General features: G+C 38.3%; 1 protein-coding gene across 1 annotated transcript in view; it reads left to right on the top strand.

Annotated features, from left to right (window-relative positions):
• The window catches only part of LOC111333007 (protein strawberry notch homolog 1), a 29,042-nt gene that overhangs the window by 8,989 nt on the left and 4,231 nt on the right, over window positions 1-15,822 (top strand). Inside the window, exons 10-32 of the mRNA XM_088743847.1 lie at window positions 10-174; window positions 913-1,048; window positions 1,689-1,794; window positions 2,456-2,495; window positions 3,133-3,246; window positions 3,714-3,815; window positions 5,253-5,333; window positions 5,621-5,718; window positions 6,119-6,279; window positions 6,935-6,991; window positions 7,795-7,974; window positions 9,292-9,477; window positions 10,147-10,364; window positions 10,643-10,774; window positions 11,383-11,448; window positions 11,579-11,648; window positions 11,751-11,863; window positions 12,416-12,487; window positions 12,880-12,979; window positions 13,443-13,517; window positions 13,874-14,020; window positions 14,858-14,952; window positions 15,254-15,346. Of these exons, the coding sequence (XP_088599973.1) occupies window positions 10-174; window positions 913-1,048; window positions 1,689-1,794; window positions 2,456-2,495; window positions 3,133-3,246; window positions 3,714-3,815; window positions 5,253-5,333; window positions 5,621-5,718; window positions 6,119-6,279; window positions 6,935-6,991; window positions 7,795-7,974; window positions 9,292-9,477; window positions 10,147-10,364; window positions 10,643-10,774; window positions 11,383-11,448; window positions 11,579-11,648; window positions 11,751-11,863; window positions 12,416-12,487; window positions 12,880-12,979; window positions 13,443-13,517; window positions 13,874-14,020; window positions 14,858-14,952; window positions 15,254-15,346 (2,607 nt within the window). The remainder of the gene's footprint in view (window positions 1-9; window positions 175-912; window positions 1,049-1,688; window positions 1,795-2,455; window positions 2,496-3,132; window positions 3,247-3,713; window positions 3,816-5,252; window positions 5,334-5,620; window positions 5,719-6,118; window positions 6,280-6,934; window positions 6,992-7,794; window positions 7,975-9,291; window positions 9,478-10,146; window positions 10,365-10,642; window positions 10,775-11,382; window positions 11,449-11,578; window positions 11,649-11,750; window positions 11,864-12,415; window positions 12,488-12,879; window positions 12,980-13,442; window positions 13,518-13,873; window positions 14,021-14,857; window positions 14,953-15,253; window positions 15,347-15,822) is intronic.

The raw sequence follows: 15,822 nt of genomic DNA, 5'->3' as shown, positions 1-15,822 counted from the left end.
TTATTGCAGTTCAAATATGATAACAAAATTTCATCCAAAGTGAATGGCAGCGTTAAAAAGGGTGTAATATTCTCTACCTACTCATCCCTGATTGGAGAGAGTCAAGGCTCTGGCAAGTACAATACAAGAATGAGCCAGCTACTGCAGTGGTGTGGCTCGGACTTTGAAGGAGTGGTATCCTTTACAACAAGCCATTTTCATCATTAAATGACAAAAGAGAGAATTCCTGTGAGCTGTTTGGCACTTAGTTACTGGAAGAAAGGTGCTTCTTTTTTGAGAACAAAATGTGCCATTCCATTGAAGTTTTCATGTTTGAGGTCCTTCCATTTATCAGTGCAGAGTCCTGCTCTATATCCCTTGATAAACAAGGAGGCTCTTACTTTAAGGAGAATAGAAGCCATCAGTATTTTCTGTATGGAGAGGGTACAGCAAGTACTTTGTTGCCAAGGCCTTAGAGGTCCAGTGCAGTATAACCACCTCCCGGTTAGCTCAATGGATAGAGCGCTGGACTGCTGTGCGGTAGGTCGAGGGTTCAAGCCCCTGCCGGACCAACACTCAGGGTCTTAAAATAATTTAAAAGAATTTGCTACCTTTCTATAACATCAAGAAATGGTTAGATATTCTAGTCTTCTTGGATAGGGACGAATAAATGGAGGTCCCGTCTCCTGCGGGGTTGGGGTAGGAGACATTAATCTCCCACACACGAGATTACTGTGTGATGGATGTCCTCCCCCGGGGTGGGATGGGTGGGATATTGGGTGCACTTAATTTGGAGCCTCGCTCTGTTGTGCGACCCTCACCACACTCTGGTGAAAGTGATTAAATAAATCCTAGTTTTCTCACTTTTTAAAAATTTTTAAACAAAGGGGCTCTTGTCTCATAGATTGCTGAATTCCTTAAGTCCTGTGTTAGATAGTGTTAGATGAGTGCCACAAGGCCAAAAACTTGGTACCAACTGGCTCCTCAAAGCCAACCAAAACTGGATTAGCTGTCTTGGCACTTCAGAGCAAACTTCCTAAAGCCAGGGTAATCTACTGTAGTGCAACAGGTGCGTTAATATATACAGTGTCATGTAATGTTTGTAACAGGTTGTAAAGGATTCATGACCAGTATTGTCGTGGTGATATGTTTGTGACAGTGATGACTATTACGTCATTGGTTAGGTCAGTGCCTGTGAAATTCCATAGGGGCTGATGAATTTAATCTGGGTGTGAATCTGTTTGCAACAGATTGAGCACTTTTTGGTGGCTGGGTCATCTGGGAAGGAAGCTAGCAGTTCTCACTTTCTGTGCTGTATGTCAGCTGTGGGTGTATAACTCTGTTCAGTTGACTTACCTCCTCTACTGGGAAGGAAGAGCCACGTCCTTAGGATGGTCTTGAGACTGTCTTTGAGGTGGAACGGGGGTCATCAAGCATGTTACTTGCCTGTTTCACCATGTATATGTTGTAGTTCAATTTTATACTTGGTTCAAAAATTTATTTTCCTTTGTTCTCAGTCATGTTAATGTATGATAATGAGTTTGAAACAAAGGAAAATAAAATTTGAACCAAGGATAAAATTGAACCACAACGTATATACCAAACCCCACATAGCAAGCTTTAAAATATTATGAGCAAGAAGTACAATGGATGTGATTCAAGGTTTAAGCACTGTACTTTGCTTCTGATCTACTTGTTCATGTCTTCAGGTGCTTCTGAACCTAAGAACATGGCATATATGTCACGCCTCGGAATATGGGGACCAGGAACACCTTTCAGAGAATTCAATGACTTCATTCAAGCTGTGGAAAGAAGGTATGCAAAATTAATGCTGTGTTGAGGTTGAATTACGAAAAGGTTAAAATTTCTGGACACACTCACCTTTGCTGGCTACATATTAAAGAATTGTAGTCCATTTGATTGAAGTCAACAATGATTTACTAAATAATTTGAATATATCAACAAAGTTGAAATGGTAAATTGGCCACCGTTACGGTTATAAAAGCTGACGTTTCGAGCGTTAGCCCTTCGAGCGTTAGCCCTTCATCGTTTCAAGCGTTAGCCCTTCGCTCCGACTAAGGGCTAACGCTCGAAACGTCAGCTTTTATAACCGTAACAGTGGCCAATTCACCATTTCAACTTTGTTGATATATTCAAATTATTTCATTACCCCCACCGACGCAGCCCCAAACAGTTTCTTTAGAAACTATCAGCCTTTATTCATTTGTAATGATTTACTAAGTGTAACTGTTTTAAATTTTCGCCACTATCAAGAACAATTTTTCATCAAAACTGACCAAATGCACAAAGTTTAAAGAAATCAAGAAGAGCTTACTGACTTTTAGCCTAATTTTGGATAATTAAGTCTTGAATTATTGTTTTTTGTTTTTAGTATTATAATATCATTAAATGGAAGTCATTGCTAATTGATTCTGTTCTGCATTGTGTTGTAATGACTGCATTTTTTTTTCTTCAGAGGAGTTGGTGCAATGGAGATTGTAGCTATGGAAATGAAGGTGATTTGTGGAGTTTTATGTAAATGAGACTTGCCATTGTGAAAATACATTTTTAATTCAATGAAAATGAAGCTCAGAGAGATTGATCCTCTTAATAACAATTTTCAGAGTTGCTTAGAAGCCTTAACCATTTCACTCCCAAGATATCTTTAGTAATTTTCCTTGCTGTCTGCCATACGAGTCTTATGACAAAGGGCTAATGCTCGAAATGTGAGCTTTTAACTCTTTACGGTGGTCAATTTTCAATTTCAACTAAGTTGATAAAACCAAATTATCTTATGATGTTAGTTTGGAGAATTCGGTATTGGGTCAACTAAGAATCCCTTATTTGATATATTTCTTTATTCCCATCCCCTGTCTGCTTCATATTCTAGTGAACATCAAGCAGACAGGGATATCAAGCAGACATTCTACCTGTACAATGCTGTCTTCCTAAGACAGCATTGTACAGGTAATCTAACTTACCTTACATGTACCACTATACACAAGTACATTTGATTCCTATATTAGAGCTCTGTGCACTTGGTGTATATGGAGGGCTGACTGATAAATTGTATGAAACCATGAAATAAAGCATATTTGCTTGGTTCTGTGGCAGTGAAGGAAATTTTTTTTGCTTCATTTTTGTTGTTCTCAGCTCCGTGGCATGTACATGACACGCCAACTTAGCTTTGCTGGAGTAACCTTTGACATTAAAGAATTACCACTTGCCAAAGACTTCATTGAGATGTACGATGCATCAGTCAAACTTGTAAGTTATGTTTTATCTAATATTTAGTGCTTGTTTTATCTCTTTACTTGGTGGTCTTTGCTGTGGATTTTTACCCCTTATGATAATTGTAAGCTGTTGCGGTGTCCCTGCCTGTCGGCGAATCTAATAAATTAAATTAAATTAGTCTCATAGTATTTCCTTCATTGGTACAGTCTATTTCATAAAAATCCTGAATCCTGATGGCCACTTACATTTTTTGGAATTTACTCTTTTCTAACACAAAACTTGGCCAGTTATAGCCAATGTCTGAATTAAAACTCCACCCAACACTGCTCCTGTACTTTTAAAAGTAATATAGCCATATCTAAATCCAGCTGTTTAATTTGCTGCCTAAGTTGATTGAATTTGTTAGGGAAACTTTTGCATTTTGATATTTTGATAAATATACCTAGCATTACAAAAATAACCTGTTTTATTAAATGAAAACTATCTTGTGGTTTTCATAGTGGAGAGAAGCAAGAGAGAAGTTTGAAAAAGCAGCAGATCTCATGGAAGCTGATAGTAGAGTAAAGAAGACCATTTGGGGTCAGTTTTGGTCTGCTCATCAGGTAATTAACATTTAAAGCTCAACCTCGGTATGGTATTCTCCATACTGTTGTTTTTTCATTTCCAGTGGTACAGTCAGTGTGGAACCTTGATTTAATGAAGTGCCAAGGAACTGGAGAAATTGGTTTGTTATATCAAGGATAAAGGCTGATAGTTTCGAAAGAAACTGTTTGGGGCTGCGTCGGTGGGAGTAACGAAATAATTTGGATATATCAACAAAGTTGAAATGGTAAATTGGCCACCATAACGATTACAAAAGCTGACGTTTCGAGCGTTAGACCTTCGTCGGAGCCCTTGGCATCAAGGGTTTGTTATATCGAGGTTTTGTGGCATACATTTTACTGTAACTTTGGTCAGGCTGAAGCTGAAGTATCGTTTGTTATACCAAGGACTTCATTATAATTTTATAGAGGTTTGTTAATTCAAAGTTTCACTCCACTGACAGGAGAATTTGTTCATCAATTAACCCTTTCACTCCCAAGATCTCATTAGCAAATCTCCTTACTGTCTTCCATAGAATTGTTATGATGTTAGTTTGGAGAATTTGGCATTGGATAGACAGATAATCCCCCAGTTGATCTTTCTCTTTATTCTCATCGCTTGTCCACTTGATATTGTATTGATAATGTCAGAAAAAATGATGTCTTTGTCGCTCGTGGGGGTTGAGGGGTTAGGATTAAAAGCCTTTTGAAGCTGATGATCATATCCTTTATTCTCATCACCTAAATGCTTTATTCAGTGGTGATTTCTGTAAGGAGAACTTTCATGCTAGTCATTCTTTGGGAGTTCAAGGAAAAAGTGCTGAAATGTTTACTTAACCAGTTAACTAGTATGGGATATACAATTTAAAACCAAGTCATGGAAAGTGTAAAGCATGCACTTTTGGTTCTTGTCAGTGATAGATTGAATATTTAATATCTAATGTTAAGCAATAAATATTATCAATATTTAAAGAACACCTTCCTGAGTGCAGAGACGTTTGCCGTTTCTTTACAGTGCAACAAGTTTCATTTCACTTGTGTCTGTCTTTAATCACTGTGTCCAATCTTACCTCCCTCATGTGGGAAAAGTAAGGGACATTGAAAAATGGGAAGGAGATTTGTTGGCATAGAGGCTGCTGCAGTGGTCTTTGACTAGAGGGGGTTAAGTTCAAGTTCTGTATGGGATATTGTGTTTTTTTCTTTTCTTTTCTGGTTAAAAGACACTTTACTCATGCCTTGCCACTTTCATATGAGGAGTTTGAATAAGTACAAATTAATGAATTATCATGGAAATCTGACCGAATGCTAACCAGCACAAGTCAAAGTGACTTCATGTTACTGTAGACTTTACTTTTCTCCTTTGGGAACTAGCTTTTTCCTGTCAGATTGTGTTTGTGTGAGATGAATATCATTAAGTCCTCTGTTTTTCAATTCATTTTTTTTTTTCTTCAATTGTAGAGATTTTTTAAATACCTGTGTATTGCATCCAAAGTGAGGAATGTGGTTAGCATCGCCAGAGATGCCCTTCGTGCTGGAAAGGCAAGTTTCCATTAAATCAAGTTTGCGTTACTGTAACAATTTCAAACTTTCTTTTATAACCACACAAACTTTTAATGTATATTTTGTTTCACTGCACACGTGACATGAATTAAACTGTCCTTTGTTCTCGTCATTCTTTCATTCTTTACTGTAAAATCAAACAACTTGTGATTCTTGAGAAGTTTGTGTATCCAGGCTTATGATTTTAATTCTCTGAAAACTTCTTAACATTCATCAAGGTTTATGATAACTGACTAATAGCATGGCACTTTTTCCCCTTTTTGCAGTGTGTCATTGTAGGTTTGCAGTCAACAGGAGAAGCAAGAACACTGGAGCAGCTTGAAGAGTCAGGGGGGGAACTAAGTGACTTTGTTTCAACTGCCAAGTAAGTTTCATACAGTCAAACCTGAATTAAGCAGCACCACATTAGGCGGTTGCCCTGTATTGAAGGGTCAGTTGTCATAGTCCAAAAATTTTTCCCCCTTAATTACCTCTATTAAGTGGTCATGTTCACCCTTCACTGAGTCCCAATGGTTGACAACAACCTGTTTGTGTATTCGTCCACCGCTATCAAACAGTCACCCAAGGCAGGACCACTTAAATAAAACTAGAACAATCTATAAAGTAAAATTTTATCCATATTTGTCTCCTAGAATCTGAGCTAGTTTTGAGCATTAAGTGGTCAATTATGGCAGAAAGTTTTGTTCTTAATTTTAGCTGCGATACATTCTTTTTAAATTAGCAATTATGGGAAATTTATTTTTCAAACAATTTGTGTTTTGTAGAGGTGTATTACAAGCCTTGATCGAAAAGCATTTCCCAGCAGCAGACAGAAGAAAAGTTGCTGACATGTTTGGCATTGAGAGTGATGCCAATGACAAATTTTTCAACCGATCTTCCTCCCCAGCACCTGGTCAACTCACCCCGCGAAAGAGAAAACAGAAAGGTTAATTTCTTATTAATAGTTCTTTCTTTCAGATTGGATTTTCCATTCATTCAGTAATTTTTTTGTAGGATGATGTGATAAATTTTAGAATCCTGCATACAGTGTAGTTTAATCTGCTGCCAATGCCTGTTTTGTGAAATTGCAGTATTTGAGACCTCCCAAGCTTCAGAGGTTATTACTGTTTTGGTAGCATGCAGTGACAAGAAATTTTTTTATCCACCTGGGCCCAGTTGTACAAAAGGCTGATTAGGGTGAACTTGGGGTTAAATTTTTATCTTCGTTTCTCTATTCCTTTGTTTAAAAGCCTTTTCCAGATGATCTTCCCTTTCTTTTTAGAGCAGCCAATCATCAATTGAAGACAAAATTTATTACTAAATTTTCTCTGATTTCACACTTACTCTGGGTTATCTTAACCTACTAGTAGGCTTTGAACAACTTTGTTCTACTGGAATGGATGATAAACCATTACATGTCACATACCCCTCTCCCTCACCCATCCACAAGTTCTCCTAATAGTCCTTTTTTTTTTTATGTCAGGGTTGAAAACTTGGAATCTTTCAATCCATTGTCCAGTAAACCAATGGTTGATATTTGTGAATCTGCCCTAAGTTATGCTTATTTATTAATGATGTACTCCTTTCACTTTAATTTGTAGTTTCCAAGCCACCAAAGCCAAAGAGAACTAAAACTGCACTTGAGAGGCTTTGGAACTGTAAGTTTAAATTAATTCTTTTTTTCTTATTTCACATGTGCCATTTCATCAGTCAGTGTGCTCTGATAAAAGTTAAAAAGTTGATTCAACCAACTGCCCCCATCTTAAGCTGTAGATAAAGGTCTCTCTGTTTTATTGCATACAGACTTCTGAACAATCTATCTACCCTTGATAGCATGAGACTTGCAGTCTAACAAGTTTTGTTACAAAAAGCACAGCCCAGAAACTTGAGCATGACCAGGGAATGTGATAAGTGTTGCTGAAACCTCTGTTCTGCTTAAAACTTGCCCCCCACTTTCTCCTGTTTTCATATTATTACTATACCAGTAATTATCCTTGCTCTTTTTTTGTTTATAATATATATATTTATAAAAAACTGGACTATTGGATAATGCAATTCAAGACTTTTTATTGGCTTAGCCTTTATGGTATTTGAGCTAATATACCATAATCTACAAATATGGTAAGCATATGCGTCAGCTTAAAATCAAAAGGGAGCTAAAAAATCCAGTTTCTTCTTACAAAATAATAATTTCTTGGGGGCGTTTATAATAAAACAAATATTCCACTAGTGCTTATTGGATATGAGATGATTACAGCCAACTCGGCGCTACGCACCTTGTTGGCTATCTATCATCTCATATCCAACACGCGTTCGGGGAATAATTGTTAAATACTTTTTCTAGTGTAGTGTGATAGATACTTGTATCTTGTAGATACATTTAGGTCGTACGATTAAAACAGTTTTATTTTATTTTCATTTGCTTTTGGGTTGCTGTAAGTTTTTTTTTTTGTTATTTCAGTGAGTAGTGGTTCTGATAGTGAATCAGACGAAAGTCAGAAGAGTAACGGTGAGAATGAATTGTTCAATGCTCATAAAAACAATGCCAAGAATGATGGTGCAGCAGAGTCTGGCAACAGCTCAGTAGCAGAAGATGAGGATGACTTTAATCCATTTGGTGTGTCAGGATCAGATGATGAAGGTACAGTGTTCTATTTAAAAATAAAGTCTGTACTCAACAGGGCTTGACATTCATTTTTCAACTTACTAGCCAAGTGGCTAGTGACTTTCGTAGATGTTATGACAATTTCAGTTTGTTTACCAGCCAAACTGGCCGGTGGAAATTGAAAACCACCAGCCAAAACTGAATTTCTACTAGTCTTTGGCTAGTTGGCTATTGTTAGTGTCAAGCCCTGACTCAAGCCAAGGGCTCACCCAGCTGCAACTTATCCTGGTTACCTTAGCATGAAGTGACAGAGTATCACCACTCCCCTGGAGGGGATGCCAGTCAATTTTAAGGTTACCCCCCCCCCCCCTCAGCATTTCATCAGGCTTTCCTAGTGACCCACCTAACCGCAACTTCTCCTGGTTACCCTAGCGTGGAGTGATTAGGAGTAGCACCACTCTCCCCTGGAGGAGATGCTGGTCAATTCCAAGGTTACCCCCCCTCACCCCAGCATTTCATCAGGCTTCCCTGACAATTCACTAGTACCCATTTCTACTCCTGGGTGGAGAGGAGCACTGCAAGAGTAAAGTGTCTTACCCAAGAATACAACAAATGACCCGGCCAGGTCTCGACTCAGGACCTCTCAACCCAGAGTCCACTCCACTGACCATTAGCCCACTGTGTCTTCCCACGGTATTCTATTATAATAGAGTAAATGTTACGAGCCCAAGAGAAACAGGCAAACATGTATTGTGATAGTTTGTATGTGGCAAGTACTGAGGACTGCGGCTGGCAACAGTGATAAGGAGAAACAAAACTATATCGGTTTTGGTAACGAGATTTGTTTTAATTCTTATTTCACATTTTTTTTTTTTTTTTCTGTAGTCAACTAGTATGTCTAGCTGTGCTTGTTTCAGTTGTCCTGATTTACATCAGTACACAAAAAACATTGACAATTAAATTAGTTACAAACAGAGGCCTTAAAATGAACCATTTGACCCCCTAAGAGTTACCAGCATCTAATTTCTCCTTACAATGTCACCCTTGAATCACGCATTAAGGTCGTGAGAAGAAAGGAAATGATCAACAACTAAACAAGCTTTTGATTACTTGACAAATTCTCCCTGGTAGCACTTTAGGAAATGTATAGAGAACAGTATGGAGAATATTCATACTGATGTTAGGAGTAAAGAGTTGATGAATCTAAAAATGTAAAGGGGGGGGCTGTAAAGAGATAATGGAGGATCAAATGTTTTGCTTTGGTTGTGAGAAGCCTGTGTTTAGTAAGCCTGTATAATGAAGCTATTAGTGCTATAGGATAAACTTTCTCTACTTATTTTTGTGCATTTTTAGACCCATGGCTGCATCGAAAGTCTCGGAAGTCTTCAAAAAACAAATCGCAGATTGGGAGTCCTGATCCATATTACAATGCTCTGGCTGCGGCTGGGCTTAAAGTTGGTGGCCTACCATGGAACACACCTGGACAGAGAACGAAACGGCCCAATGGGCTGGAAACCCAGCATTCGTGGAACCCACCTGGTAATTTGCTTTATATAGATGGCAAGATGAAGCAAATCCTCTGTTCTGATTGGCTACCCGAGCGGGCAAGATGGGCCAATATGCAGCCATCTTGACCTCACGCTTGGTCAATAACGGATATTTATTGTTAGAATGCAATTCAACTGAATGTCGTAAAAGGGTCATCTCAATGGCCAATCAAAACAGAGGAAAATAGAGCGCCTTTTGATAGAGTGTTGTGAAGTCAAAACGAAAGCAATCATAACAGCCAATCATAGGAAGGTAAGTATGACCAGGAGCCAATGAGAACTCAAATAAAAACAAGTAAATTGTCTTGAGTCCCTCGGCGCGAGATTCAGCGCGGCGAATATGTGGTCGCCATATTGGACTTGTGCAAGATCAGGGACTAGTGACAAAGCGAGGGGGGAGGGGTGAAAGGGAAAAATCGTAGTCGATAAGAATACAGACCACGCTAAACCACTGTCGATTTGTTAACTTTACAATGAGCAAGGCCATATACGAAGCTCATAGGTGTTAATCACTTTTTTTGCTCGTCTTCTCAGACCTGACATTATAACCACCCGCTTGCCTTTATCAGCAGTTGGACTGCAGTCCCTCGGGTCTCTCACTATAATTAGCAAAGGGAATGTGTTGATAAATTTGTAGTAACACACTTGCTTTTATCTACAGGTGGACTGAAGACTTTACATCACTCTGCAAGTGCTCCAGCTTTTTCCAGTTTAACTTCAGCAAATAGCCCTGGACCACTTGCAAACTCTGCTGCAGACACGTGCAGAGCTATGAAAAGAGAGTTGCTCGATAAGCTTGATATCCTGTCCAGATGTCTTCCTCCAAACACTTTAGATGAACTAATAGATGAGCTTGGAGGACCAGACAATGTTGCAGAGGTGAGAATATTAAAAGAATTATGCAAACAAATAAATTATAAATTATGCAAACAAATAACAAATGAATTCCATTTTGTGTGGGTCTGTTCGGTAATAAATCTCAGAAGACGTAAAAATGTCAATGACAAACTCGACTGCGCCTTGTTTGTCAATTTTTGTTCTTAACGCATTAAGACGCCATCTTTCACAACAACTAAAAAAAACTATTTAAAAATACATTTTAATTATCAATTAGGCGTCAATGAGATAGATATGTGACTCAGTTTTATTGTGCTTAGATGACCGGAAGAAAAGGTCGTGTGGTTAGTAATGAAGATGGAACTGTAAGCTACCAGTCGAGAAGCAAACAAGATGTGCCTTTGGAAATTATTAACGTTGTTGAAAAAAATAGATTTATGGATGGAGTGAAGGTTTGATGATTTAGTTAGTGATTTACGTCTGTGATTAAAAATGTTTCCCGTCAACTTTTAAGAAACTTAAAGTGCCTATGAAGTAAAATTTTTTTTTGCCCTGTTTGTTTGCTTATGTCTCGATGAACACAGCTAAGCGATTTTGACCGACCAAAAGCACTTTCTTGTATAATTTTTTGAACCTCAAAGTTTGGATTTCGCAATCTGAAATGGGTCCATTTTGCGCGCGGCCAAATCTCTCATCTTACACAGGAAGTGACGTAGTTGTTTTTTCTGAAGATGACAGTTTCATGGCGGACAAGAGGGCAAAGAAGGGAGCTAAGAATTATTGCGCGTCCGGTGGCCCCAATAAAGTGAATTGCTCCAACAAAACCGGAACACCTGAAATTTCCATGCATTACTTTCCCAAGGAGGAAAGTTTGGGGAAAAAGCGCGGGAAAAAGCGGTCAACCAGGTCGCGATTAGTTTTTTCATTTTGTTTCTTTACTAGCACAATCATAAATTGTAGTGAAGGAAAACCAATAGAATCCCGGAATACTTTCAACAGTCCATTAAAAGTTGCTATATACACATTAATGTTATATCTTAAAGTTTTTCTACATTTTTAGAGCATCGCGATTATCTCAGAAGCTGCCAGCTCAGGCATTTCTCTACAGGCAGACAGGAGAGCCAAGGTATTTAAAACTATCTATATGTCAACATATGAACAGTATAATAAGGACCATTATATACATTCTGTCGATACGTGTATTACTTTTTAATTCTACCTATCGTTTACAAACTTTCATGTGTTCTGTGTTTCAGAATCAACGAAGACGCGTTCACATTACTCTTGAACTACCTTGGAGTGCAGACAAAGCCATTCAACAGTTTGGTAAGAGATAATTCAACTGTTGCTAAAGGTAAAAAGTAATAGTCGACCTTAATAAAATACTTGTTTTCATTTTCATGTTATAACAATAATATTAATTGGCAGGTCGATCTCACCGGTCCAATCAAGTTAGTGCTCCTGAGTACCTGTTTTTAATATCTGAACTGGCTGGAGAAAGGCGCTTTGCTTCCATTGTAGCCAAAAGACTAGAGAGTTTGGTAAGCTGTACAACGTGAATTCGAAAGCTTTAGAATTGTATTTATTGCCATGATAAAGTTCTATCAGCCCAGCTATACTGTGGGCCTTCTTTCTTAAAGTTTTGTGTATCTTTTTAACTTGAGAATAGTAATTTTTATCAGAATAACATCAGCCATTTCTTCCCGCATGATCCTTATTCACATAGTGCCAAGAAATCGTTTCCCTAGCGGCAGCTGAACTCTTTCTCTCCCAGGGGTGACCAATACCCTCGTAACTCGATCCAAATCTCCCTCGTTTTCGCTCTTCCATTAGCATCGCGCTGTTTATTATTTCGCTCTGTTTTAGCGAATGAACGCCTGAAACAGGCCAGATCAATAGGTAATTCTCCTCACAGTATAGCTATGTATACATAATCTAACTACTGCTAGCGATGAGGAGAACGAAAAACATCAATAAGGTAGCAATGTTTGTTTGGACCGTAGTTCCTCAGAGCTAAGGTGACAGAACATGCAGAGAATTTTGTAATGAAAGACATAAAAGGATTGATATCATGCCGAAAATTTACTTTCCAGGGCGCTCTTACTCACGGAGATCGACGAGCCACAGAGTCACAAGATTTAAGCAGATACAATATTGACAACAAGGTGAATAGTAATGTTTTCTGTTAATGCCTTGCTGTACTTGCCATTGTCAGTTGCTGCTCTACAAACCCTCGCGATTTTTCTTTTTATTATACATTGCTTTGGTTTTACTTCACCGATCGTGATTGGTCCAAAAATCTCTCGTCATCTTCTCAACCAATCACATACCGGACTAAATCCAATCGCGCCTGTAACATTCCGTTTTCTAGCGCTTAAGGCAGTTTGTATGTCTTTACTCTTTTTCTATTGGCCCTCGTGATATTTTCCTTTCTTCTGATTGGCCATCGTGATCACTTTGGTTTTGGTTTTACGTCACTCAATTAAAACAAGCTCTAATGTTGCACAAAGGGGCCTGGTAAGTATTAGTTGACTTAGGATTCTTGTCTTATATCTAGTATGGCAGAGCTGCTTTGGAGGCTGTTTTGAAAGCCGTCACTGGCCAGAGTCCACCAATGATTCCACCACCACAAGAATACAAAGGAGAGTTTTTTCAAGGTATGTTTATATGTACTGATATTCATTCGCATCCTTGGGAAACCTTCGAAAGAGTCTCTAAAAACGCCTACTTTTTACTTCTTTTTACTTCTCTTCAATAATATTACGAACTTCTTTTATTATTTCTAAAAATCCTCCATCCCCACCCCATTCCCCCCCCTAGCAATGTGAACAGCAAAACGGGGGGGGAGTAAACAATTTAAGTCGAAGGGGGGGAATGGGGGAAATGTGACTACAGAACATTAAGTATCCTTCATCAGCGGTTTTTTTTCCTTTATTTTTGTTGTTGTTGTTGTTTTTTTTTTTTCTTTTTTTTTAACTTGAAGGATCTTTCGCCAGCGAGACCACTGAAGCTCGGAACTGGACGGGGTTTTGATAGTGATGCAAATTTCTTCTTTGTTCCTCAGTCATGGCAAATGCTAACATCTTAGGTCATTTTTTTTTTCTTTCTTTTTTCCAACAGATGTACGTACAGCACTGGTCGGTGTGGGCCTTGTAGTCAAAGATGACAAGAATAATGTGACCATTTTAGATAAAGGTAAAAATTTCCTTCTCAAGCTTTGTTAAAAAACATTAAGTATAAAAAGAACTGCTATCACATGATTGGCAAACAACAAAGAGATAGGAGTTTAAATCTTTACACCTCAATATTAGTATGCATATTTTCCACACTTTTCTTTGCACATTTCCTTTGGTATTGAGTATTTGTCAAACAGTCGAGAGCTTCTCTAGTTGGCGATCATTTCCTCTATTCTCCTCGCCTAAATGTTTGATTCGCACGTGTTATTGTGAGAAGAAATTAGACGGCAGCCTCTCTCGGGAGTTCCCGGGTTAATAGTTATATTTGTTTAGTCGTAATCTGCCGTAATTATTTATGTTGTTTTCTTTCATCAGATTTCACAAACATTTCAAGGTTTTTAAATCGAATTCTTGGTGTTGAAGTTGAGCTTCAAAACCTCCTGTTCGCATACTTCATGAAAACGCTGTCTGTGGTGGTACAACAAGCCAAGAGAAGTGGACGGTGGGATGAAGGAATTCTTGGTAAGAAAAAACGTTGGAATTTTTGAAAGCCTTGGTAAACTATCAACATTAGCTTGATAAAGGTAGATCAACGCATGTTCATGGGACTGTTTTTCGAGCGAGTTTATTAATCTAGATAATTAAATTGTGTGACTTCAGAATGGAAGCACCCAAGTGGTGACAGCACTTTGTGCCGTGCAGTTTTAGTCTAACTCATACTTGCGATTTCAAATCGAACTTTTCAAATTGATTTACGTAATATATTACATGTTATCAAAAACTGGATCATTGGATAATGCAATTCACGACTTTTTATTGGCTTAGCCATTATGGTATATCAGCCAATATACCATAATCTACAAATATGGTAAGCGTACGCGTCAGCTTAAAATCAAAAGGGAGCTAAAAAATCCAGTTTCTTCTTACAAAATAATAATTTCTTGGGGGCGTTTTTAATAAAACAATTACTCCACGAGATGAGCGGAATTAAAGACGAATTTTGATTGGTTCTTACTTGTAATCTGTTGGAGGACAGAAGCATAGATGAGGTCACCATTAACAGCATTTTGCATTTTTACCATGAAAAGCAACTATCGTAGATTCCATGTTGCCGTGAGTTTGTGCTGTAACAGATCACATTTGATGACGTCAGAATGTGGTTAGAACGTCAGTGACACACTTGGCTCTGCCTGGTTTGCCACTTTTTTGTTCTTACCACATTTTGATGTCATTTGTGTTCTATTACTGAACACACTTACAGCAACATGAAATTTATTTGTGAACTAGAAAATTGGTTTTGATGTTGCGGTTGTTGTTTTTTTTTTTGTTTTTGTTTTTGTTTTTGTTTTTGTTTTTCAGACCTCGGTGCTCATGGTGAAGCCGTGACTAACTTGAGTGTACAAACATTTGCTGGTAATTCAACCATGGGTACAGCTACCACTGAGTTACACACAGTAAGCTGCCTCGTTCTTATATTACATTACCTTGTATTTTATACACGAATTGGGATATGCGCTAACTCAGTGTGCAGTACGCTGGATCCCAGTTTAAGCCTGGGTTCGAGCGAAGCTGGGGCCGGTTTCTCTAAAGACCCGGTAATTCATCGAGCCCGTAACTATGTTTTGGAATCAAAATTTTGACGAAAAGAGAGCTTCAGATTCTGGCACCCCAACCAATCCAGTTTCTTTCTTTTAGCTAACAGTTTATGAGCACAATGAATGAGTCAATAAGTTTTCTTCTCCTTTGCATATTCAGATAAGCGTGGAGCGGGGAATGTCTTGGGAAGAATCATTTGAACTACGGCGGTCTCAGTTACACCAAGATGATGGTTATTATCTTTCTAACCAGGTGAGTTCTTTGGTAACATGTCACCAAATCAGTTTTGACTTTGAAAGAAGAGCGTTTTTCGATTGATGGTCGCAAAACCAAAACAAAAGTAATTGTTGCGGCCAATCAGAAGAAAAGGAAAATATCCTCAAGAGCCAGTGAGAACTCAAAGGAAAACAAACCAAACTGCATAAAGCGTGGCAAAACGCAAGCGACTAAGTCTCGATTGGTTTGAGTTTTGTATCTGATTGGTCGAGAGAGTGGTGCAAGTTTTCTGGACCAATCACAGAGCAAAGTAAAGCAAAAGAAATGCAATCTTGGATTGCTTTCTTTACTCACTTGACAATTGTTCTAAATGCTGCTGCATGCAAAGCGAAAAGAATCATGTAAGATACTACGGGTCGAGAATGCCGCTGAGATTGTACCCAGACAGATGCCATTTAGTCGCAGGGAAACACATCAAACTGAAAAAGATAAATCGTTGTAGAACTTATTTC

The sequence above is a fragment of the Stylophora pistillata genome, chromosome 13, assembly GCF_964205215.1.
Source record: "Stylophora pistillata chromosome 13, jaStyPist1.2, whole genome shotgun sequence".
Taxonomy (NCBI): domain Eukaryota; kingdom Metazoa; phylum Cnidaria; class Anthozoa; order Scleractinia; family Pocilloporidae; genus Stylophora; species Stylophora pistillata.
Note: the sequence above shows the minus strand (reverse complement) of the source record. Positions and strands in the feature narration are given on the sequence as shown.